This window comes from Odontesthes bonariensis, chromosome 22 (assembly GCF_027942865.1).
Source record: "Odontesthes bonariensis isolate fOdoBon6 chromosome 22, fOdoBon6.hap1, whole genome shotgun sequence".
Lineage (NCBI taxonomy): Eukaryota > Metazoa > Chordata > Actinopteri > Atheriniformes > Atherinopsidae > Odontesthes > Odontesthes bonariensis.
In genome coordinates, this window is record NC_134527.1 from 2846794 (window position 1) to 2871264 (window position 24471).

General features: G+C 40.1%; 1 protein-coding gene across 4 annotated transcripts in view; it reads left to right on the forward strand.

Moving 5' to 3' along the window:
• Positions 1–1366: 1366 nt before the first annotated feature.
• Positions 1367–24471, forward strand: part of wdr7 (WD repeat domain 7) — a 153438-nt gene continuing 130333 nt past the window's right edge. Inside the window, exons 1-10 of one of the 4 annotated variants that reach the window (XM_075456574.1) lie at positions 1367–1536; positions 4332–4503; positions 4593–4699; positions 5722–5800; positions 7152–7326; positions 10268–10344; positions 10549–10668; positions 10739–10884; positions 12851–12953; positions 14607–14744. In XM_075456574.1, coding sequence (XP_075312689.1) covers positions 4345–4503; positions 4593–4699; positions 5722–5800; positions 7152–7326; positions 10268–10344; positions 10549–10668; positions 10739–10884; positions 12851–12953; positions 14607–14744 — 1104 coding nt within the window. In that variant the 5' untranslated portion in view covers positions 1367–1536; positions 4332–4344. The remainder of the gene's footprint in view (positions 1537–4331; positions 4504–4592; positions 4700–5721; positions 5801–7151; positions 7327–10267; positions 10345–10548; positions 10669–10738; positions 10885–12850; positions 12954–14606; positions 14745–24471) is intronic. The other 3 variants (XM_075456575.1, XM_075456576.1, XM_075456577.1) reach the window with 3 other exon arrangements.

The following is a 24471-nucleotide window of genomic DNA, read 5'->3' on the forward strand; positions in this document are numbered from 1 at the left end:
TCAGTGAAATACCATTTTTCATTTATTTTCTTATAGATATGAAACAACATATACTATCAATATCAGACTCAACTTACAAAAAAAGAGTTAAACTAACATTTTGTTGTGTACTTTATCTGTTTGTGTGTTGTATACTTAAATACACTAAAAGACTAAATATTATATATATATATAATATAGACTAAAATATTTAATTAGAAGTGATGAACGTGCTGACCACAGCAAAAACAAACAAACAAAAAAAACGAATAAAGATTCATTAATGTTAATAGAAAAGCCAGACGAACACGCTCTTCTGCGTGCACACATAATAACTCAAGTGAAAACTTTAAAATAACTTGTTCATATTATTACGTAATAATAACAATAGCGTTTAAAAACTAATTGAAATTGAATTTTCTTTAAATGATCACGTTAACTCTGTACGGAACCACATTGGATGTCTTTTTTTAAATTTTTAAATTTTTTTTAAACTTTATTAACAATTATATACATAACAAAACTGTTTAGCCAGGGGAAGAAAAAAATATATAAAAGTATAAATGTACAAAGAAACGTATAGAAACATCATGCATATAAAATGCATCACTGTAGAGAAAAACATATTATTTAAATAAAACTTTTTCCAAAATAAAGTTTGTTTTTAAAGCCTTCGGCATTTCTAAACCATTGAGTCGGTGCTGTATTGATATAGTTCTTTAAAAAAAAGTGTAAAATTTGGTTTTCTGTCAGTCCATTTCCTTTTGTGGTGATGAAATTTACCTAAAAAATAAAACAAGTTGTACAAAACAAATTAAATCCTTTTCCATTTGGTTATTTTCAAAGTAAAGAAAAACGTCAATTGACAATATAAACAGTGAAAAAATAAATGTGCAATAGATTCATCATACAAGCCACAGAAATCACAAGAGTATTCAATATCAAGTTTAAATCTTTCTAATGTTTTTTTTGCTGGATATATTTTGTGTATCATTTTGAAAGATACCTCCTTGATCTTATTGTTTAGACTTTTTTTTTAGAATTTATTACTGATCAAACACATTTTTTTCATTCCACATCTCTATAAAAAAATTCCCCAAAAAATTAGCAGAAGGAATAATTCCAATCCAATTTTATTTATAAAGCACTTTACAACAACCTCAGTTGACCAAAGTGCTGTACAAAAAATAAAAACAAAGAAATTTAAAAGAATAAAATATAAGAATAAATCAAAAGGCACAAAACAGCTATACAATTTAAATATATAATAGTTAAATTTACCAAAAGATTTCTAATATTTTTATTTGTACATTTGTTAATTGTGACCACATTGGACGTCGTGACGACATAGAAGCTTTTTTTTTTATTTCTGACCGGAAGTGGCTGTTGGTTGTCGCGTCATCAGCTGACCGAACGGATCGGTGTTTGTCGGTGGGACTAGCAAGCTAAAGGAGCCGAGGGAGAGCTGTTATTTCCGTTTTAATCCGCCACAGGAGGGGACGTTTTGTCAGCAGTCTTCCGTCAAACGGAGATGTTCCAGTAGAACCGCCGCTTCTGGTAGGTCTGAGCACTTTTGTCCCCAATGTTTTGATTCCGTTAGCCGCGTTGCTAACCCGGAAGTGTCGGTATTGCAGGTGTAGTTTAGCCTTAGCGCTTCACACATCACTGCGCCGCTAATCTGTCCTCTAAGGTCCTATCATCAGTGACAGATAAATGTTGGTTTAAACACCCACAGTATTCATTTTGTCAGTCACGGTGAATTCAACGTGTCAATTTTATCACGCTTGCATTTAAAGGGAAGCACTAAGGTTATTGATTAAAATGTGGCACGCAAACAGGCAGCTAATGCCCTTTTTCTGTCAGTGTGTGATGTTTGTTTTGTCCCACTGTTGTTTCTCCGCGTGCCTCGGTGAGTGGACTGACTCGTGACTTATTGACGACGCGTTTGTGCTGCACTGGATCAATGACACAGCTCTGATGTGATCAGCTGCTAAGTGTCAGTTTCCATACAAGACCCAGTTTATGGTGATCAGAATACCAAAAATGCAGTGAAATGGCCCCGTTCTGCATTTTCACAAATGAGAAAAAGGTTTCACAAATCCCAAACAAGGTTTTAATGAATCTATAGCCTCTTTGGAATAATTCCATCCAGATTTGAGCAGTGTAACTATTGTAGTTTCCATACAGAACCCAGTTTAGGGTGATCAGAATAACAAAAATGCAGTAAAATGGCCCTGTTCTGCATTTTCACAAATCAGAAAAAGGTTTCACAAATCCCAAACAAGGTTTTAATGAATCTACAGCCTCTTTAGAATAATTCTATCCAGATTTGAGCAGTGTAACAATTGTAGTTTCCATACAGGACCTAGTTTAGGGTGATCAGAATACCAAAAATGCAGTAAAATGGCCCTGTTCTGCATTTTCACAAATCAGAAAAAGGTTTCACAAATCCCAAACAAGATTTTAATGAATCTACAACCTCTTTAGAATAATTCCATCCAGATTTGAGCAGTGTAACTTTTGTAGTTTCCATACAGGACCTTGTTTTGGTCGATCAAAATGCAAAAAAAGCAGTGAAATGGCCCTTTATGCCCACCCCTTTAATTCGTGAATCGGATGCCAACTTCAGCGTCGTGTGATCGTGTGTGTTTGGACTGAAATGTTAGCTGATGTTGGCACATGACAACACAATCTGCACCTATTGCAGTGTTTCAGCATCACAAACATTAAACATTAGCATGCTACGTGTTAGCATCTTTAGCAAGGCAGGGCTGTGGAGAAGCTTGGCTAGCTAAAAGTTCCACCAGCTGAAATGGAGTTTACCTTGGCTTGCTCCTTTTTATTGCTAATTTTATCTCAAATTTAATTTTTGAGATAAACACTTCTAAAAGTGTGATTTAGAAGTCAATACATTATAGAAATCTGAGATAATGCCCCTTCTTGAACCACCTTGAGTCAGTAATTTCTCAAATAATGTAAGGGGAGGCGTGTTAAGATTACTCTGATTTGCTTTAACAAAACTTCTCAGTTCAAGAAATTTAAAATAGTGCTTTTTATTAAGCTTGAACTTGGTTTGTAACTCTCCAAATGATAAGAGTGTATCAGAATTTGGTGAGTTGTTTTACTTTTACTCGTCTTTAAAGGGATAATCCGGCGTAAAATGCACTTTAGATCAATTTACGGGATGTTGGGAGTACATACGTTGAGTTGACATCAAAATCATGTCATTCGGATGTGTTTTGAGAATTTCGATTTGACCGTTTTTAGCCAAAAGTCGTTAGCCTGGAAGTGAGAGGGGCATATCATGTCACCGCTACAAAACTCTATTTTTATACCTCTTCTACAGCTCCACACAACATAACACTTACGTGGTAGTGAGTAGAGGGTCCCTAAAGCCAAACCGAAGTGTCCCGAGGTCTTCATGTGGTCGGATATAGAGTCCAGAATGAATTTAATCAAGCCAGTACCTTTCCGGAAATGTTGCTGCTGCAGCTGCCGCTACAGACCGTGGTGAAGTTGGTTTGATATTGGATATTCGACAGATATTCACAATAAGGAAATAAGGTGTCTTTTTTTTCCAATACCTCCCAAGCCTTGTGACCTGGTGAGTGTAGTACCAACCACACACACCTTTTTGTACACCAATTGAATGCACACTCTATTTTATATTCATTTCTGTCGAATATCCAATATCAAACCAACTTCACCACGGTCTGTAGCGGCAGCTGCAGCAGCAACATTTCCGGAAAGGTACTGGCTTGATTAAATTCATTTTGGACTCTCTATCCGACCACATGAAGACCTCGGGACACTTCGGTTTGGCTTTAGGGACCCTCTACTCACTACCACGTAAGTGTTATGTTGTTTGGAGCTGTAAAAGAGGTATAAAAATAGCGTTTTGTAGCGGTGACATCATATGCCCCATTCACTTCCAGGCTAACGACTTTTGGCTAAAAACGGTCAAATCGAAATTCTCAAAACACATCCGAATGACATGATTTTGATGTCAACTCAACGTATGTACTCCCAACATCCCGTAAATTGATCTAAAGTGCATTTTACGCCGGATTATCCCTTTAAAGAAATGCAGCGACTTTTTGTATGGAAGTTGAATGAAGATATACAAATGTAAAGGCTGTATGTAAAAGTGTTAAAAACTGAAAATAAAAATAATGTGGCAAAAAAAACAAGTAAAAACAATAAAATCGAATAAGATAAAAGTGTGATCAGCTGTTCCTAAAACCTTCCACTACATGCTAATGTCTGGACGTTATTCTGACATCATCGGTTCCACCCTCACTGGTTATTTTGCTGATGTCTCGTTGGAGCTAAGCGTCCGCCTCTCTCTCCAGACAAATCGCCATAATGTCGGGGAACAACCTGGTGCTGCCCATCGTGCTGTGGAGCCGCACGGCTCCCACCCACTGCATCAGCAGCGTGTTGGTGATGGATGACTTCAGCACCATCATCACCGGCTGCCACGACGGGCAGATCTGCCTCTGGGACATGACGCCCGAGCTGGAGGTATTTCTGAGGGTGACGGTGGGGATCGTGCGCGTGTGTTTGTCCCCTGCCGGCGATGCTTTCTCTTATTTTCCTTTTTTTCTGCTCAGATTTGTCCCAGAGCGATGCTGTTTGGTCACACGGCCTCCATCACCTGCCTGGCCAAAGCCAGCGCCTGCAGTGAGAAGCAGTACATGGTCAGCGCGTCTGAGAGCGGGTGAGTGGCTCCAACAGCTTTAACTTTTCAACAAAGAGCATTTAGTTGGTTTTTCCTCAAGCTGTGATAAAAAAGCAGATTGAACATATTCCCAAACCTCAGCGCTTTGCTTCTGAGAGTCTCGTCTCTCCTCGGCCTGAACTTTGCGACTTTCGGGAAACGGACTCTCAGCTGCTTTTCTAAAACTGAGGCCGATCAGCGCTCCAAAGCCTTCAATCCAACACGTCAAAGCTTTGAATCCTGCTTTTACGTTTGTTCTTGCGTTCACTGATTTTAGCAGAGAGTAAGAAAGAGGATACGGCTAAAACTGATGCTGATAAGCCTCTTTATTTTCACTTTCAGCCCGTTCTCATCCACATTTTCAGCCCAGATTATTGGGCTAAATAATTTAATTACATTTTTTATTTTTTATTTTTTATTTATTTATTTAGTCATTATTTGTTTATTTTATTTATTTATTTAGTCTTTATTTATTTATTTAGTCATTTATTATTATTAGTTAGTAGTAGTATTTTTTTTATTAGAATTGGTATTATTATTGTTGTTTTTAATCATTGTAAATATTTACCATTTTTTTTGAGCTACTTGACTAATTTGAATTTCCCCCCATTGGGGGATGAATGAAGTATTTTTCTATTCTATTCATTCATATGGCAGCACATTTAAAATAAAACTAAATGCTAAAAGCTATACACTACTTTTGAATTCATTTTTGGATTCTGCGTACAAATGCGATTAATCGGGAAAATCATGTGATTATTTAGATTAAACATTTTAATCGTTGCCCAGCCCTAGTTAAAACCCATTTTTATTCCCTGGCTTTTAACCCGGCATGAGAATCTGTTTCTGTTGTTGTTTATTATTGTTTTAATATTGTTCTTGTGTTTTATGCCTTATAACAGCACTTTGTTTCAGCCACGGCTGTTTTAAAGGGCTTTATAAATAAAGTTGAGTTGAGGATTTATCGATATTTACAGACGTTTTTTTTTAATTATCTAACAGGAGGTTGTTTCTGTTTTCAGGGAGATGTGTCTGTGGGATGTGAATGATGGACGCTGCATTGAGTTCACAAAGCTGGCCTGCGCCCACACTGGCATACGGGTAAGTCGGGCACTCATCTACGGGGATTGAAATAAGAGTCTGAAAGCTGAAAAAAGGCACGAAAAACTCCACATTTCAGCCAGTTCCATCAGCAAAACGTTGCTAAAGTTGAGTCATACTCATTCCTCTGCAGCTTTAAAGGAAACTCGGCAGCGTTTTCTCCTTTAGCTCCAATGATTCTGCATTACAGACGCAGTCAGAACTATAAGAGCAGAATGTGTTCAGAAGCTGATAAAGTGTTTTACTAAGATGCCCCACATTATGAAACATTACGATGCTAAATGCTCCAAAGCAACTGTGAAAGATTAAGTTAAGTTTAGACGCTTCTGTTGTATCTTTAATCATTATTATTCACATTCAGATTTAGTTTAAATATTATATAGATAGTATTAAAAGAAGAGTTATTTCTAAAACTTATTCTATTTATTATTGTATGTGGTGTTACATGTTTATTTTTATTTTTATTTTTTATTATCATTTATTTTTTTTTGCAGCTTGTGACTTTTATTATATGACTGACATTTTTTCTTTTTTTTTTTTTCTTTTTGGTGTTACATGTTTCGACCACAAGGGGGCGTTTCTTTGTTTTTATGTCAGTTGAGAATATGAAGAAGAAAAAGTTCAGTTAGAAAAACAAACGTTTCTATCTGGAGTTGAAATTTTGTCGTTGTTTTATTGTCCTGTGATAGTTTTTTTTCTCCAATAATAATAAATAACTACATACATACATAAATAAATACATAATAAATGTACAAATTCAATTCAATTAATTTTTATTTATATAGCGCCAAATACAACAAATGTCATCTCAAGGCACTTAGATAATAAAGTCCAATTCAAGCCAATTGGAATTCAATTAATTGTAATCATAATTATTTATATAATTATCAAATCTGTTTTATTTAGTTTACTGATGTTTATTATTATTATTATTATTACTATTATTATTATTTACCCTACTCTTCATACTGTAGATTTGTTTATAGCTGATGTTTATTCACTATTTTTATTCTATTCTATTTGCTTGTTTTTACTTTAATTGTTTACAAATCTTTTATACTGTACGCTGCTGCAACACAATAATTTCCCAAATTGGGATGAATAAAGTACTTATCTATCTAAATAAGAATAAAGTTATGAAAGGAAACCACTGTAGAGAAGCTCTAAAAGGTCCAGGTCCAGGGTGCATTTTTATGATGCAAAACTGTTTGATCTGCAGTTATTTCTGCAGAAACTGGCGCAGTCGGCTCAGTTATTCTCATTCTTTTTGCATCAGAAGCACCTTTTTAGCTCCTTTAGGATCCTTTGAGCGGCCGTCACTGGTTCCCCATTCATTGCCTTCTTCTCTCAGTTCTATCAGTTCACCATCGGCACCCAGAAGGAGGGGCGTCTGCTTTGTAACGGCCACTACCCGGAGATCCTCGTGGTGGACGCCACCAGCCTGGAGGTCCTGTACTCGCTGGTTTCTAAGATTTCTCCCGACTGGATCAGCTCCATGAGCATCGTCCGATCCCATCGCACGCAGGGTGAGAGGAAGTGTGGAAGTGGGGTTCATTTGTCTCAGGGGGGGGTGCACGATTTTAATGTTACAAACACAGACTGAAGTGATGGGCTGTGTTCGAAACTACATACTGCATACTGCATACTGCATACTGCATAATACATACTGTATACTTCCATACTACATACTACATACTGTATACTTCCATACTACATACTACATACTACATAATACATACTGTATACTTCCATACTACATACTACATACTACATAATACATACTGTATACTTCCATACTACATACTACATACTGTATACTTCCATACTACATACTACATACTGCATACTACATACTACACAATACATACTGTATACTTCCATACTACATACTACATAATACATACTGTATACTACATACTACATAATACATACTGTATACTTCCATACTACATACTACATACTACATAATACATACTGTATACTTCCATACTACATTCTACATACTACATACTGTATACTTCCATACTACATACTACCTACTACATACTGTATACTTCCATACTGCATACTACATAATACATACTGTATACTACATACTACATAATACATAATACATACTGTATACTTCCATACTACATTCTACATACTACATACTGTATACTTCCATACTACATACTGTATACTTCCATACTACATACTACATACTACATACTACATAATACATACTGTATACTTCCATACTACATTCTACATACTACATACTGTATACTTCCATACTACATACTACATACTACATACTGTATACTTCCATACTGCATACTACATACTACATACTGTATACTTCCATACTGCATACTACATACTGCATACTACATACTACATACTACATACTACATACTACATACTACATACTGTATACTTCCATACTACATACTACATACTACATACTACATAATACATACTGTATACTTCCATACTACATTCTACATACTACATACTGTATACTTCCATACTACATACTACATACTACATACTACATACTGTATACTTCCATACTGCATACTACGTACTACATACTGTATACTTCCATACTGCATACTACATACTGCATACTGCATACTACATACTGCATACTGCATACTACATACTACATACTACATACTACATACTACATACTGTATACTTCCATACTGCATACTCCATACTGCATACTACATACTGCATACTGCATACTACATACTACATACTACATACTACATACTACAAACTGTATACTTCCATACTGCATACTGCATACTACATACTTCTATACTGCATACTCATTGATCAGACAGTATGCAGAGCGTTTACCCACAATGCATTTCGCTCCTGCCCGAGCTGAAATCAGCCGGCCTGAAGCTGATTTCTCTTAAGCTCTAAACTCTGTAAACTTTAGCAACATTTGAAACATTTTCAGGTGAGAAAGTAGTCGTTTAGATCCCCAACGTGTTGAAAACCTGACAAAATACCGGCTGTTTACAATTTTGTTCCCACGAATTCGGCACTACTAAAGCTAGCCGCAGTGAGCAACGCACTTCTGGTTATTTTCACAAAATAAAATACCCGTTGCCTTTTATCACAGGGAAAGCCATTACGATACAATTGGTGCTTTTGTTTTGAAAACAGGAAGTGAACCTACCCTCGTTGTAGCTAGCTTGAAACTGCCGTTTTGACAGGAAATGACGATCGGCGACGTCACGTTACGTTGCATCTTGGGTAGTTTGAGTATGAGTAGTAACCTCATGATGCATACCCAACATTTAGGAGAATCTAGTATGCATCCGGGAACTTCTCGCTTACTCAAACTAGCATACTAACTCAGAAAGTTAGTAGGAGTAGTAGGAGTAGTGGGAGTAGTAGGAGAAGTATGCGGTTTCAAACACAGCCTGAGTTTCTATCTTCTCCTACAAATTAACAATGTAGTCAGGACTAGTTTTTTCCAGTTGCGTCTCTTGGCCAAAGTCAAAATGTTTTTAAGTCATCATGACCTTGAGAAAGCCATCCATGCCCTAATAAGTTCAAGGTCAGACTATTTTAATGTGCTTTATGTCGGCGTCTCCCAGTCTTCTCCCAGTCTTCAGCTGGTGCAGAACGCTGCTGCCCGTCTTTTAACCAACACCAATAGACGTGTGCACATCACTCCTGTTCTTAACTCCCTCTGTTGGCTTCCTGTCCTTTTATAGAACTGATTTTAAACTTTTAATTTTTGTTTTTAAAGCTCTTAACGACCTCTTAAGACATGGGGGGGGGGAAAAATCATGGAGAAACTTTTTCAAAACTTAAAGGGCGTGGCCATGGCGACTTCTCAAAGTTCGATGACTCGCCATCACTTGCCACAACAAATTAAGTCGCTTATAACTCCCACATACATTATCCAATCTGTCCCAAACTCCATACGGTGAATGCTGGACCCAGCCTGAACGCGTACAAATTATTATGGTGTATCTTCCCATAGCGCCACCTGCTGGTGGTTGGAAACATCTTTTTTTTTCCACACCTCGCATTTGATCGAACTCCTCCAACAGATTTAATGGTAACAGCTCCAAACTTGGCCAGGTTACTCAGGTTACCCCGACATGCGCACAGGCTCGGTCCCGCTCAAGGCTGCTTTAATTTAGGATGGCTTTTAATACCCAGTAGTATGATGACACTTTTATCTTATTTTATCTTAATCGATCTTGTTGTATTTTATTGCTTTCACTGTTCTTTTATTGTTTTTATTTGTTTTTACTTCTTCTTCTCTTTATTTATTACCTGCTGTAAAGCACTTTGGTACACCGTAAGGATTTTCTGTAAAGGGCTGTATAAATAAAATACATTTACATTTTACCTAACATGTTTGCACGTTAAACGTCAGCGTATAAAATGTACAATCCTGCTTATCTTTCCCTGTGCAAACCGAGCTTTTGCTTCGCTGTTTCCCTGCAGAGGACACGGTGGTGGCGGTGTCGGTGACGGGCATTTTGAAAGTCTGGATCATAACAGCTGAGGTCAGCAAGATGCAGGTACACCCTCCCATGCAGCTTTTTATTTATTAAAAGAATCATTCGTCTCGCGTCAAACCTCACTCCCCCCCGAGCCTTTAGAGTCCTGCAGAACACACGCTCCTGTAGATCCACTTTAAATGTCTATGTTCCAGATAAAATCCAAACAGTGGTGCGTGCATCAGCTCAGGCTTTCCTTTGAAACCTGTTTCTGTGTGTGTGCAGGACCTGGACCCTGTGTTCGAAGAGGAGTCCAAGCCGATCTACTGCCAGGGCTGTCAGAGCATTTCCTTCTGCAGCTTCACTCAGAGGAGTCTGCTGGTCGTCTGCTCCAAGTACTGGAGGGTAAGAACCCGCCGGGTTAGATCAGAGTCGCTCCGGGCCGACGGCTCCATGAACCTGTGTGTGTCTTCAGGTGTTCGACGCCGGCGACTACTCGCTGCTCTGCTCGGTGCCCAGCGAGAACGACCAGGCCTGGACGGGCGGAGAGTTCATCGCTGCGGACAGAGTCATCATCTGGATGGAGGACGGCTGCAGCTGCATCTACAAGCTGCCGGCCAGGTAGATAATAATAATAATAATAATAATAATAATAATAATACATTTAATTTATAACGCACTTTACATTTACAATAAAATCTCAAAGGGCTAAATTAGATGGATACTTTAGTGATCCCGAGGGAATTCAAGCATCCAGTAGCAGACAAAATAAAGCAATAAAAATGTTCATACAATTATAAACACTTTAAAAACTATGGAAGCCCAGAGCGGACGTGGTACGTATGAACTTTTTTTTTGATGGTTTTCTCCAGATAACGAGTTAACTTACCGATGGTTTTCGAGGCCACTTTTTCTCCCCTGTTTATATGTGTTTATATGTATTTCTGGCAAAGGTTTTTACCCATCTTTACCCCCTTTCATTGGAAACTGAACAAAGTAGCCTATGAATCAGAGAAAACGGAGGAAAATTATGTCGTTATCACGAGAAAATGGAGGAAAATTATCACGTTATCTCGAGAAAACGGAGGAAAATGGAGTTAATTTACCGATGGTTTTCGAGGCCACTTTTTCTCCCCAGTCCACCCCTTTTTATATGAATTTATATGTGTTTATATGTATTTCTGGCAAAGGTTTTTACCCATTTTTACCCCCTTTCATTGGAAACTGAATAAAGTCGCCTATGAATCAAACATGGAGCGTTTGTGAAGATGCACAAAGCAAATCCCGCTGGTGTGACGAGCATTTCGTTTTCTCGAGATAACGAGTTATTTATCTCGAGAAAACGATAGCGGCACCTCTCGTGCATCATTCGGTAGCCATGGAGACGGCCTGGTCCCGTCAGCAGGATCACTGAGGTGTAAACGCCTGCTGAGCTGCAGTCCAGCCGGCCGTCTCCTTAAATGAGACGGGCCAATATGAAAGTTATCTCTACAAGACAAACAAACTGCGAACACATTAAATACATTAAACACATATAAACAGGGGCGGACAAAAAAGTGGCCTCGAAAACCATCGGTAAATTAACTCGTTATCTCGAGAAAACCATAAAAAAAAAGTTTATACGTACCACGTCCACTCTGGAATTCCGTAAAAAACAATCTAAGAATTAAAAAAACCATTTAAAAAAACAGTTTAAAACTAGAAAGCTGTATGCGGGACTTAGATGTGCGCACGTTGGGTATGCGCTGGACGCTGGAGTCGTGCAGTTCTGCCCACACGCACGTTACCCTCTGCGTGAGGGGTTTTTGAACATTTCTAGGGGGCGCCACTGAGCCATTTAGCTCCGCCCACAGACGATACCCTTTACATACGTACGAGGTCGTCAGGGTGGACGTGTGTGCCAAGTTTCATGACCTTGCGATGATGATAAGGCTTTCAAATCACACGATTTTCACCGTCTTGCCACGCCCACACCTTTCAGAGTTTGGAAAAGTTTCTCCATGATTTCCCCCCCCCATGTCTTAAGACTAACCAGGCCAAGTTTGAAGTCCGTAGCATTAAACCTGTAGGAGAAGTTCGATCTTATGCAGGCGTGGAATCAGGCAAAAATGGCACAAAAACGCACCTTCCATCCAAAATGGCCGCCTTCCTGTGGACGTGGGACCATGGCGGCATGAGACTTTTTTGTGCGTCTGGGCATGATGAATGAGTGTAACGAATTTCGTCGTCCCACGCGAAACTAACCCCAATGCGGGGACCATTTTTAAGCATTATAGGGGGCGCTACAGAGTCAATGAGCGACTCCCAAAAATATAAAGTTTAGATTCTTTCATGTCGTCGACTGGCAGGTGGCGCTCGCAAAATTTCGAGAGTTTTTGAGCACCTTTTGCAAAGAATAAGAAGACGGAAGAAGAAGCATAAACCTTACAGATACAATAGGATATATAATAATATAATAATAATATAATAATCCTTGCAGTTTCACTGCTCGGTCCCTAAATATAAAGTGACCAGTGAAGTGAGTCGAAAGTGAGATATAAAGTGGTAGCCCAGCTGATCTGGTGTTTTCTGTGTTTTTGCTCCTCAGCTGTCTGTCGGCCAGCGAGCATTTCCGCAGCGACGTGGGGAAAACCAAAGAAGGGTCGATCCCTCCGCTGATCTACCGCATCGCCGAGCACTCGGACAAACAGGTGAGCGCTCCTCCTCCTCCTCCACACATCTGGAAAGCACAGATAATCTCAAAGTAGAGCCGTCATGTGAAGCAGAGCAACAGATTGATGTTTTTATTCTGATCTGAGCAGCCCTGAACAGTTTAGCTGCTGATGTTTCTGCGCTTTCAGAAACTAAGAACAAAGCTTGGGCCAAACAAGCTTAAAACTGATGTTTTAAATGATTCGAAGGTGCGTTTAAGTCCGATCTAACTTTGTTCTTCAGTGTGATAAGATGCCTGGAGAGATAACAACTGGAATCTGAGTTGTTTTTAAAGAAGCTTTCACTCAAACCTCGTGACTAATCGCAGCTAACGACGCTCACCGCCGGCAGCTGCTGCGTTATCTTCTACTCTGTGTGGAGCTGTTGTGGTTTTTTTCTTTTTAGCATCGATGATATTGTTTGATTTAGTTCATTATGAGCAGGGCTCACTTCAGACACATGGGTCAGACCTGCTGATGTCCACATGCTGAAGAGGTTTTCAGTCTGATGGCTAAACTGAGGATGAGCTATTCTAATGATGGGAAACACCTTTAAGCACTCGGTTTGTCCCCAATTTATAACGCAAGCAGAGCAGTATGATTATTTTTTTTTTTCTTTTTAAGATTTTCCCCAAATATTTATTTTTTATTTTTTATTATTTATTATTATTTTTTTTAATTTAATTTAATTTTATTTATTCTAAATATATTTTTATTGAAAGCTACAAGACAATACTTTCAGTTTCAGACGTACAATTTGCCTTTTCTTTTCTTTTTAACACACACATATGTAATCGATTACATATGTAAAACGAAACAAAAACACTCTGATTAAAAAAATGTAGAAGAAAATACAACCCCCCCCCCACCCACATACTACTGGTTATTTATGCAATATAAAAGGTATAACAGAAACAGGCACACATTCAATCAGGTAGTACCTCCTAAATTAGTGAAATAGTAAATAAAGGGTTGCCATTTGTGAAAAAATTTGACTGTACATCCTCTCAGCGTATATATTTAATTTTCTCAAGTTTAAAAAAAACAAAAAACGACATCTTTAAGCCACTGGGAAATAGAAGGATATTTAGCAAACTTCCAATGCAACAATAATAAATTCTAAAGTCCAATTCTAATAAAAATACTACTACTAACTAATAATAATAATAAATTACTAAATAAATAAATAATTTAATCAAAAAAAAAATCAATCAATCAATGTGAGAAGAACTCAGCAGTCACTGTTAAAAAGCTTTATGGCTGTGGGGACAAAGGACCTCCTGAACCTCTCAGTCCTGCCAGAATGCTGTGGAGAGGATGTTTATTGTTGATGTTTATTGTAATTTAGTCGTTACAAACATCAAAACGAAACAAAATCTGGCAAAGTTTAAGTCTTAACTATTCTCAATGGTGAACCCCCATCATCAGGGCTAACCCATGTGTATGAACCCGGCCCTCAGCGTGTCGTATTTTATGTAGCTGTGATTTAATTTCAGAGCTTCGGTTTGCTGTTGTTATTTGTGTGTATTCATCATTTTAATGTCCTGTATGTATTAATTTGTTGTCTGTGCCTTTTTGTTATTTTTGCTGTTCCTTGTACTGTTCTGTCCTCTGATCGCTGCCTCCCTCCTTTGCCCTCCTCGCTTCTCTCAGAAGGAAGCAGGAGGAGGTGAGGAGGAGGAGCAGGAGGAGGATGTGGCTGTGGAGGTGATATGCCTCCCTGTCAGCGGGTACGACTTGGAGCTCTACACCCCTGAGCAGCAATGTCGACATCGGCCTCTAGAGGCTCCTGTAAGCCCCCAGAAAACACTTTCTGAAAGCCATGGGCAGGAAGGAGAAGGTTGCACAGTCTCGGCTGAGCTGCTAAAGCTAAAACGGACAAAAATTACAGCAATTACAGTCTGTAGACGAGTTTTATTGTCTTTAAAAACAAAAGACTCAGTAGATCAAGCCAAAAGTTAGAGTTTCTGCTCCATCCAAACGACTCGTTAAAGAGTTTTAAAGGACCACACCACAGGTTGAGCATAGCGACATTTATAAAACGAATCCAAGCAAACGGGATGTTCTTCTTTAGATTAATTAATGAATTTGTTTTAAAGACTTGGGCTGTGTTCGAAACCGCATACTACATACTGCATACTACAAACTACATACTACATACTGCATACTACAAACTACAAACTACATACGGCATACTACATACTACATACTGCATACTACATACTACATACTACATACTGCATACTACATACTACATACTGCATACTACAAACTACAAACTACATACTGCATACTACATACTACATACTGCATACTACAAACTACAAACTACATACTGCATACTACATACTACATACTGCATACTACATACTACATACTACATACTACATACTGCATACTACAAACGGCATACGGCATACTACATACTACATACTGCATACTACATACTACATACTACATACTGCATACTACATACTACATACTGCATACTGCATACTACAAACTACAAACTACATACGGCATACTACATACTACATACTACATACTGCATACTACATACTACATACTGCATACTACAAACTACATACTGATCGATCAGACAGTATGCAGAGCGTTTACCCACAATGCATTTCGCTCCTGCCCGAGCCGAAATCAGCCGGCCTGAAGCTGATTTCTCTTAAAGTGATACTCCGGAGTAGATTCAACCTGGGGTCATTTGAACCGTGATATCCAGCCAAGTAGCCCACCCGCAGTTTTTTCGATATTGGCTGAACATCAGCTGAGTTACTGAGTTATCCCGAATAGCTTCGTACAAGGGTTAATGGATCCTGGTCCGTATCTCCAAAATTACCACACTAAAATCACAAGCCATGACACCAAACTTCTACAGGAGTACAAATATGGTCTGTACTCACCAAACGATGCATTTCGAAGTTTGAAAATAGTCCAGGAGTTAATTATTATCAACACAAGCCTGATAGCTTCTCTGCTGCTAAAGCTGCGTCAACGTCACTTCAGAGAGCTGGGAGCTTCAAAGTAAGATGAAGGTTGATCTACTACTGTAGACAACAAAGCAAGGCTGCTCAGTTTCTCCATTGATAAAATAACTTCACAACTCTACAACATAAAAATTCATAAAAAAACATGTAGAATATAGCATATACTTTGTTGTCTACAGTAGTAGATCAACCCTCATCTTACTTTGAAGCTCCCAGCTCTCTGAAGTGACGTCGACGCAGCTTTAGCTGCAGAGAAGCTATCAGACTTGTGTTGATAATAATAAACTCCTGGACTATTTTCAAACTTCCAAATGCATCGTTTGGTGAGTACAGACCATATTTGTACTACTGTAGAAGTTTGGTGTCATGGCATGTGATTTTAGTGTGGTAATTTTGGAGATACGGACCAGGATCCATTAACCCTTGTACGAAGCTATTCGGGATAACTCAGTAACTCAGCTGATGTTCAGCCAATATCGAAAAAACTGCGGGTGGGCTACTTGGCTGGATATCACGGTTCAAATGACCCCAGGTTGAATCTACTCCGGAGTATCACTTTAAGCTCTAAACTCTGTAAACTTTAGCAACATTTGAAACATTTTCAGGTGAGAAAGTAGTCGTTTAGATCCCCAACGTGTTGAAAACCTGACAAAATACCGGCTATTTACAATTTTGTTCCCACGAATTCGGCGCTACTAAAGCTAACCGCAGTGAGCAACACACTTCCTGTTATTTTCACAAAATAAAATACCCGTTGCCTTTTATCATAGGGAAAGCCATTACCATACAATTGGTGCTTTTGTTTTGAAAACAGGAAGTGAACCTACCCTCGTTGTAGCTAGCTTGAAACTGTCAGTTTTGACAGGAAATGACGTTCGGCGATGTCACGTTACGTTGCATCTTGGGTAGTTTGAGTATGAGTAGTAACCTCATGATGCATACCCAACATTTCAGAGAATCTGGTATGCATCCGGGAACTTCTCGCTTACTCAAACTCGCTTACTAACTCAAAAAGTTAGTATGAGTAGTAGGAGAAGTATGCGGTTTGGAACACAGCCTTGGTCCCAGTTCATGGAGGGTAAAGGCCACTCAAAAGAATCATGTGTTTACCGACAAAGCTTCAGTAAAGGCAGTTCTCGCCGTTGTGGCACCCACTAGTGGTTGAACGATGTAAAAAAAAAAATTCAAATTTTGTAGTTTTTCATCCCAGGTTCCCCGAATAATCTTTAATTTCTGAGCTTTGTGCACATGGTTCCAAACTGCATATGTCGTTAGAGCCTTAGCATGGCTGATTACCATATAAAGAGACACATTTCACCAGAGCTACTTCCGTTAAAGTGTTGCTATAGTTCAAAGTCAGATTATGTTTTTCCTCACATGACTAAAACTGTTGAAGCTCGGCTGTATTCTGAGCCCTGGGCTCATTTCCCTGCGACTCGAGTCTGGCTTTAAAATCCTGCTTTAAAGGGACAGTTCGCCTCTTCTGACATGAAGCTGTGTAACATCCCATATCAGCAGCATCATTTATGAACATCTTCTTACCCCCTGCTGCGTCCTGTGAGCAGAGTTCCAGCCTCGTTTTGGTGTTGATGAAGGTAGTCCGGCTAGTTGGCTGGGGTTTAAAAAATAAAGCGTTTTGCTTCTCAAAACAATATGCGTTCAAAAGAGTAATACATTTGCATCACAAAATCGTTCGTATCTTAGCAAAAAAATGTTGCTGCTCGGTCTGCACAGCAGGCAGTGATACGAAGGGAGAGAAAATAGGGCCAAGAGATTGTGAGGTCTGACTTTTTCCTGGAGAACGATTTTGTGATGCAAATGTATTACTCTGTTGAACGCATATTGTGTGTTCATGTCAAAAGAGGCAAACTATCCCTTTAAGGTTGAGAAACGCTACCTTTACGCACTCAATGCTTCATTCAGTGACAACTTACTCTCATTTTTACTAGAACAAACGGTTCACAGCCCAGCATCGGCCTGTGGTCATCTAAAACTAGCAGCTTTGTTTCCGTGGCTTCAAAGGTGAGCGAGTTTTATTTAGTCACGACTAAATGCAAAAAACAGTGGTTTGGTCCTTTTTTAAAACTGCGGTTTGGCAGCGCCAAATGAAACAGATGTTTCCCCAGATTGCTGGAGAAATCGTTCTGTAATGTCCACGTTGCAGCTCAGCTCAGAATGTGACCACGAGGCGAGCGGAGCAAACCGGGTGAACTGCAGTGAAAACATCGGCAACAACTCAGCGGCTCACATTCAGGGAGGTCGAGTCTCAGAAGCAAGCCGGTTCCCCACGTTTTATACCCGACTGACAGCTTACATCTTACTCATGTTGTAAATGACATAAATTCTGGCCTCAAAACTGACATTTAGAATCATTCATTCGGCCGATTAACCATAAATATCGATTAATACTGCTTATGAATAACGTTTGACTTGATATATTTGATTTCCATGTAAAACTGCAGACTTGCAGGGGAAAAGAAAGCAGGATAAATCGATTAGATTTAAAGTTTTGGGCAAATACACTGGAAAAAATCAAAGTCTTACCAAGTATATTTGTCTCACTGAGTATCTCATTACACTTAATATAAGACACAACTGCCTAACAAGTACCATTTCAGCCAGATATAGGGACTTGTTTTAATACAATACATCTGGAATATCTTGTTAAATGAAAAAGTCTTGAAAACAAATTGTTTTGAGTCAAATTTTACATGAAACAAGCTTTTTTTTTACATTTGAAGAGGTTTTTAAGCTAATTTCAAGATCACTTTTATCTCAAAAGTCCTAAATATCACATCTTATTTCAAGAAATCTTGACAAGCCGATTTTCACTAGTTCCATTGGCAGATTATTTTTGCTTATTTCAAGCAAAAATGTCTTTTATTTGTTGTTTTTTTTTACTTATTTTTGGAGGGGCATTTTTTCCAGTGTAAGAATGAAAAATAATTGAAAGTGTCATAAAAAAACCAGATGATTTTAAACGGGAAGAAAGAAGCAGGATTATTAGATTAAATATTAGTGCTCATTAGCTGGTCTATATGTGCCTTAAACTAGCTTCAATTTTGTGCTGTTAATCATCTGGAATGGAATTCAGAGAGGATGGCGGGAAGGTAGCAGGTTATTTTTAAGGGCGTCTGAAGTTGCAGCAGAACTTTCAGCCATCTTGGATAGTCGGACCCTGGAGTGTGAGCCGGTGAGTCGATGGCGGTGGGTGCGAACTGGCCGTTAGGTTTGCTTCCCTCGTCGTTTTCCCGCCCGCCCGCCTGACAGACTGAACTCACTCTGGTTTCACGCTCTCTTCCCACTAAAACAAATCTCCTCTAAAAGCACCATCACCCTCCTCATCTGTCTTCATGCTGATGAAGAAGCATGCAAAGTCCCCAAAGCTGCTTTTTAACCATAAAATGACCCGCTGAATCCCGGAGTTTACAACCAGCAACACGATGCCAGTTTGTGTTGAATCAGGCGCCTTAACCTCACCACACACCAGTCACTCTGGACTGGAGTTCTCATGCGTACCAGTTATTTCATGGACACAAAGAAGCTGATGTGTAGAAAGATGCAAAAAACAGAAGTCACTGATCGAATACACCCTTTTTCAAATCGAAGGTTTTATGTATCAGAGCAGAAATGAATGATCTGGAAGGTGCTAAAGCGCCTTTAGCAGCAACAACTTCACTGAGGAGGAGTTTGGATCCACTCTCCTTCAAACGTTGCTGCAGAACATTGAGATATATATAGGTTTTCATTTGTGCACAACTCGGTTTCAGCCGAGCTTTAAGGCCTCGGTATGCTTCTCCGTCGCTATCCGTCAATCCGACTCCGTGGTCACGCAGAGGCTGTTAAACCTTTCGAAGTTCTCCGTCGGGATGTCGGATACCCAAGGCAGTTCACCTCCCGATCAGTAGGCGGCGCTACGTTAGACGACCCAAGAAAGACGATGGCGACGTCTATGCGCTACACCGAAGCTTGTAGAGTGTTAATCCAACATGGCAGCGGACACAACGTTACCGTTCGGTGCAGCCTTAGAAAGTGTTTTAAGTAGCTTAGAACGCAAGTTTACTTTTAAAAAAGAGCAACGCGTCTTCTTCTTCCTCGTCGAATTTCTGTCGCTCCACATACGTCATCTGGTATAAGTGATACAATTGGCTATGAGTCGCGCGCAAAGCAGCATGGGAAGAACCAGACGCCATTTGATAGACATTCGTAGCGCCCAATAAACGGCTCTAGGCATTCGTAAACCACGCCTCAAATACGAGAAAATGCACACCTAGTTCCCAGACCACCATCTCATCCAGATGTGGACGCCTCAGCCAGGCTACCGACTCACAGTAAACTCTTTAAAAAATGGCGGCGTTGTTGTTCTGAGAGGAAGGAGCTAAACCGGAAAAGTGATTCCGGAAATGACGTTGTTAGCCGACCAATCACAACCCTTGCGGTCTCCGTCTCCTCGACGGATAAAGGCTGATTTATGGTTGTCGACGGACAACCTCCTGGAGACGCTCTCTGTCGCTTGTGTGCGTCGGCCAAAAATTCCTATCCATCCGTTGAGGCGATCCGTGTGTGCCAGTCAACATTTCACAAAAATGGAGCAAATCTTTCTCTCTCAGATAGTTTGGAAATGGCCTTATAACCCTTCCCAGGTTGATGGGCAGCAACAGTTTCTTCTCTGAGATCGTTGCTGATGTCTTTCCTCCTTGGCATCGTGTTAACACACACCTGAATGCTGCTTTTATAGAGCTGCTCACACTGATGAGGATCAGTTAATGAAGCTAATTTGATTAGCAGCAACAGCTAGCGTGTAGCTAACGTGTAGCTAGCATGTAGCTAACGTGTAGCCTGCGTGTAGCTAAACTGTAGCTAAACTGTAGCTAACCTGTAGCTAACGTGTAGCTAATGTGTAGCCTGCGTGTAGCTAAACTGTAGCTAACCTGTAGCTAACGTGTAGCTAATGTGTAGCCTGCGTGTAGCTAGCGTAACTCGTGTTGTTAATCTGAGGTTGTATTTTTCCTTTTATTGATTTATTATGACCTGATAAGTAGAACCTTGCAAATGAAAAAGGGTGTTCGTTATTTTTCACACGACAACTTACGAATATTGAATTTTTTTTAACATATTTTGATACATTTTAGTGCAGACGAGGTAAGATTCGGAGAAGATTCGGTTGGGGTCGGCATGTGCTGATATCCTGTTTCTTCCTGCCTTTTTTGGTGCTGTTTGCTTACAACTTAAAACTAAATGATGTTGGATTTAATAATTCACATACCAAAGTGGTTTTATGTGTTTGTGTGTGTTTGTTTGACAGTAATTTGATATAAGATGGCACTTTGCTTTCCCTTTCTGCTCACCCACACTGTTCAGAAGAGCTGAACTAACCGATCGTTCCGCACTCACCTCAGCCTTCTTATCGATCCGAGTTGCCATGGTTACAGCAGCCCCCTCCCTTAACGCACCCACAGGCTCACGAGCTTTCATCCCATAACTGTGATGGATCATCATGACCCTCCACCTGCAAGCAGCTTAGAAAAAAAATGGCCATATTCACGAGAATGAATTTGTTGACTTTTCAAAAAAGTCCCTGTTTGTTCAACTTGTCTTTTTTTTTTATTTCTTTTGTGGTGTTTTGTCTCTTGTCTGCTGTGTCCGTCTGACGTGAATAAAGCAGTCGGCGGTAGTTAAAAAAATGTAGAGTTATTCGATTATAGCCGAGCGCTGCCATCACAACCAAAGTAAGAAGAAATTCCACCCTAAAACAGAAATCCCAGTCTGATTCTTTGGTGTTTTTAGCTTAAGAGGCCTGCGGAAAGTAAACAACCCGTTATTTCGGGCTCCTGTTCCTATTTTCGAGGTACCTCCTGTACCGTTGTTTTGTCGCAGTGTAGCTGAAGTAGCCTCCGAATGAACACTCTTTATTGTTTGATCATTTTATAACGTAGAGCAGGGGTCTGAAACTGATCCGTGAAAGGGCCGGTGCTGCTGTAGGGTTGGAACAAAAACCTGCAGCAGCACAGGCCCTTTCACGGATCAGTTTCAGACCCCTGAAGTAGAGGGTGTGCAGCGTTGTCCATTATATTAGGCGGCTTTAGCAGCATTCTTCTTTACACAATTCGCTCCAGAAAAAAAGTTTTGGCACATAAAGTGACGTTTTTAATCATTGTAATTGTTTTTTTTATCGTGGAAAAACTGAATGATCCCCAGTCGTCTCGGTTAGATGAGCTCTACGCTTCAGTGTAAAAAAAGAGTGACCACGAACGGATTAGCTAGCCGCACTTCTTCTGTTGCACCTCGTGCCTCATGGGCCGGTTTTCCGCCCACCTTTCCCACCTTTCTTTTGCACAGTAAGAAAGGTTTAATGAGTTTTCTTTCTCTCCTCTGGGTGCAACACAGGAAGAAAGGATGTGTTCTGCTGTAAAAGCTGCAGCCTTTTCATTTCTGGTGTTTGTTATTGTGTGCATTTGACTTATGTCATCACTTAGAAGGTTTGGAACTACAGTTATGGCTTCAGCGGATCGGTTAGTTCTGTTTTAGGGTGGATTATCGCTGTTCGGCTTCCCTGAGATCTCCACCACTGTTCCACAGTAAACTCTGGGCTGACGGTTTATAACTCGAGCTGTAATTCTGCCGACAGATTCTGCTGAAATCATCACAGCTGAGAAAACTTTAGATTTAGACTTTAGATTCAACCAAATCAGCCTTTTTCTTGGTCCTACTTTAACATCAGAGACCGGCTGAGTTTCCTGCCTCTTGTTTAATCTCATCTGGCTCTCATGTATCCAGAGTGATAGATTCGACACAACTGTCCATGTCTATGGCTCTTGATTTTGTCCATGATTTCCATCAGTGGACAAACTTGCGGCCCAAAACAAACAGAGGGGAACTCATCTGTTAATGGACAGTGGCAGCCAGTGTAAAAGGCATCCGACTGGCTCCTCCCGATGGCACTCACGGGACGAATATGACCGAGGTCATGTGACATACCAAGACTGGAAAGGTTTAGGCTCTTAAAAGGATAGTTCACCTCTTTTGACATGAAGCTGTATGACATCCCATACTAGCAATATCGTTTATGAACATTTTTAGCCAGACTACCTTAGTCAACACCACTACTTTTTAGCCGGACTACCTTAGTCAACGCCACTACTTTTTAGCCGGACTACCTTCGTCAACTCCACTACTTTTTAGCCGGACTACCTTAGTCAACGCCACTACTTTTTAGCCGGACTACCTTAGTGAACGCCACTACTTTTTAGCCGGACTACCTTAGTCAACGCCACTACTTTTTAGCAGGACTACCTTAGTCAACGCCACTACTTTTTAGCCGGACTACCTTAGTCAACGCCACTACTTTTTAGCCGGACTACCTTCGTCAACCCCACTACTTTTTAGCCGGACTACCTTAGTCAACGCCACTACTTTTTAGCCGGACTACCTTTGTCAACGCCACTACTTTTTAGCCGGACAACCTTAGTCAACGCCACTACTTTTTAGCTGGACTACCTTTGTCAACGCCACTACTTTTTAGCCGGACTACCTTAGTCAACGCCACTACTTTTTAGCCGGACTACCTTAGTCAACGCCACTACTTTTTAGCTGGACTACCTTTGTCAACGCCACTACTTTTTAGCTGGACTACCTTTGTCAACGCCACTACTTTTTAGCCGGACAACCTTAGTCAACGCCACTACTTTTTAGCCGGACTACCTTAGTCAATGCCACTACTTTTTAGCCGACTACCTTTGTCAACGCCACTACTTTTTAGCCGGACAACCTTAGTCAACGCCACTACTTTTTAGCCGGACTACCTTAGTGAACGCCACTACTTTTTAGCCGGACTACCTTAGTCAACGCCACTACTTTTTAGCCGGACTACCTTAGTCAACGCCACTACTTTTTAGCTGGACTACCTTTGTCAACGCCACTACTTTTTAGCCGGACTACCTTAGTCAACGCCACTACTTTTTAGCCGGACTACCTTTGTCAACGCCACTACTTTTTAGCCGGACTACCTTAGTCAACGCCACTACTTTTTAGCCGGACTACCTTTGTCAACCCCACTACTTTTTAGCCGACTACCTTTGTCAACGCCACTACTTTTTAGCCGGACTACCTTCGTCAACTCGACTACTTTTTAGCCGGACTACCTTAGTCAACGCCACTACTTTTTAGCCGGACTACCTTCGTCAACGCCACTACTTTTTAGCCGGACTACCTTAGTCAACGCAACTACTTTTTAGCCGGACTACCTTAGTCAACGCCACTACTTTTTAGCCGGACTACCTTAGATAACGCCACTACTTTTTAGCCGGACTACCTTTGTCAACGCCACTACTTTTTAGCCGGACTACCTTAGTCAATGCCACTACTTTTTAGCCGGACTAACTTCGTCAACGCCACTACTTTTTAGCAGGACTACCTTCGTCAACGCCACTACTTTTTAGCCGGACTACCTTAGTCAACGCCACTACTTTTTAGCTGGACTACCTTAGTCAACGCAACTACTTTTTAGCCGGACTACCTTA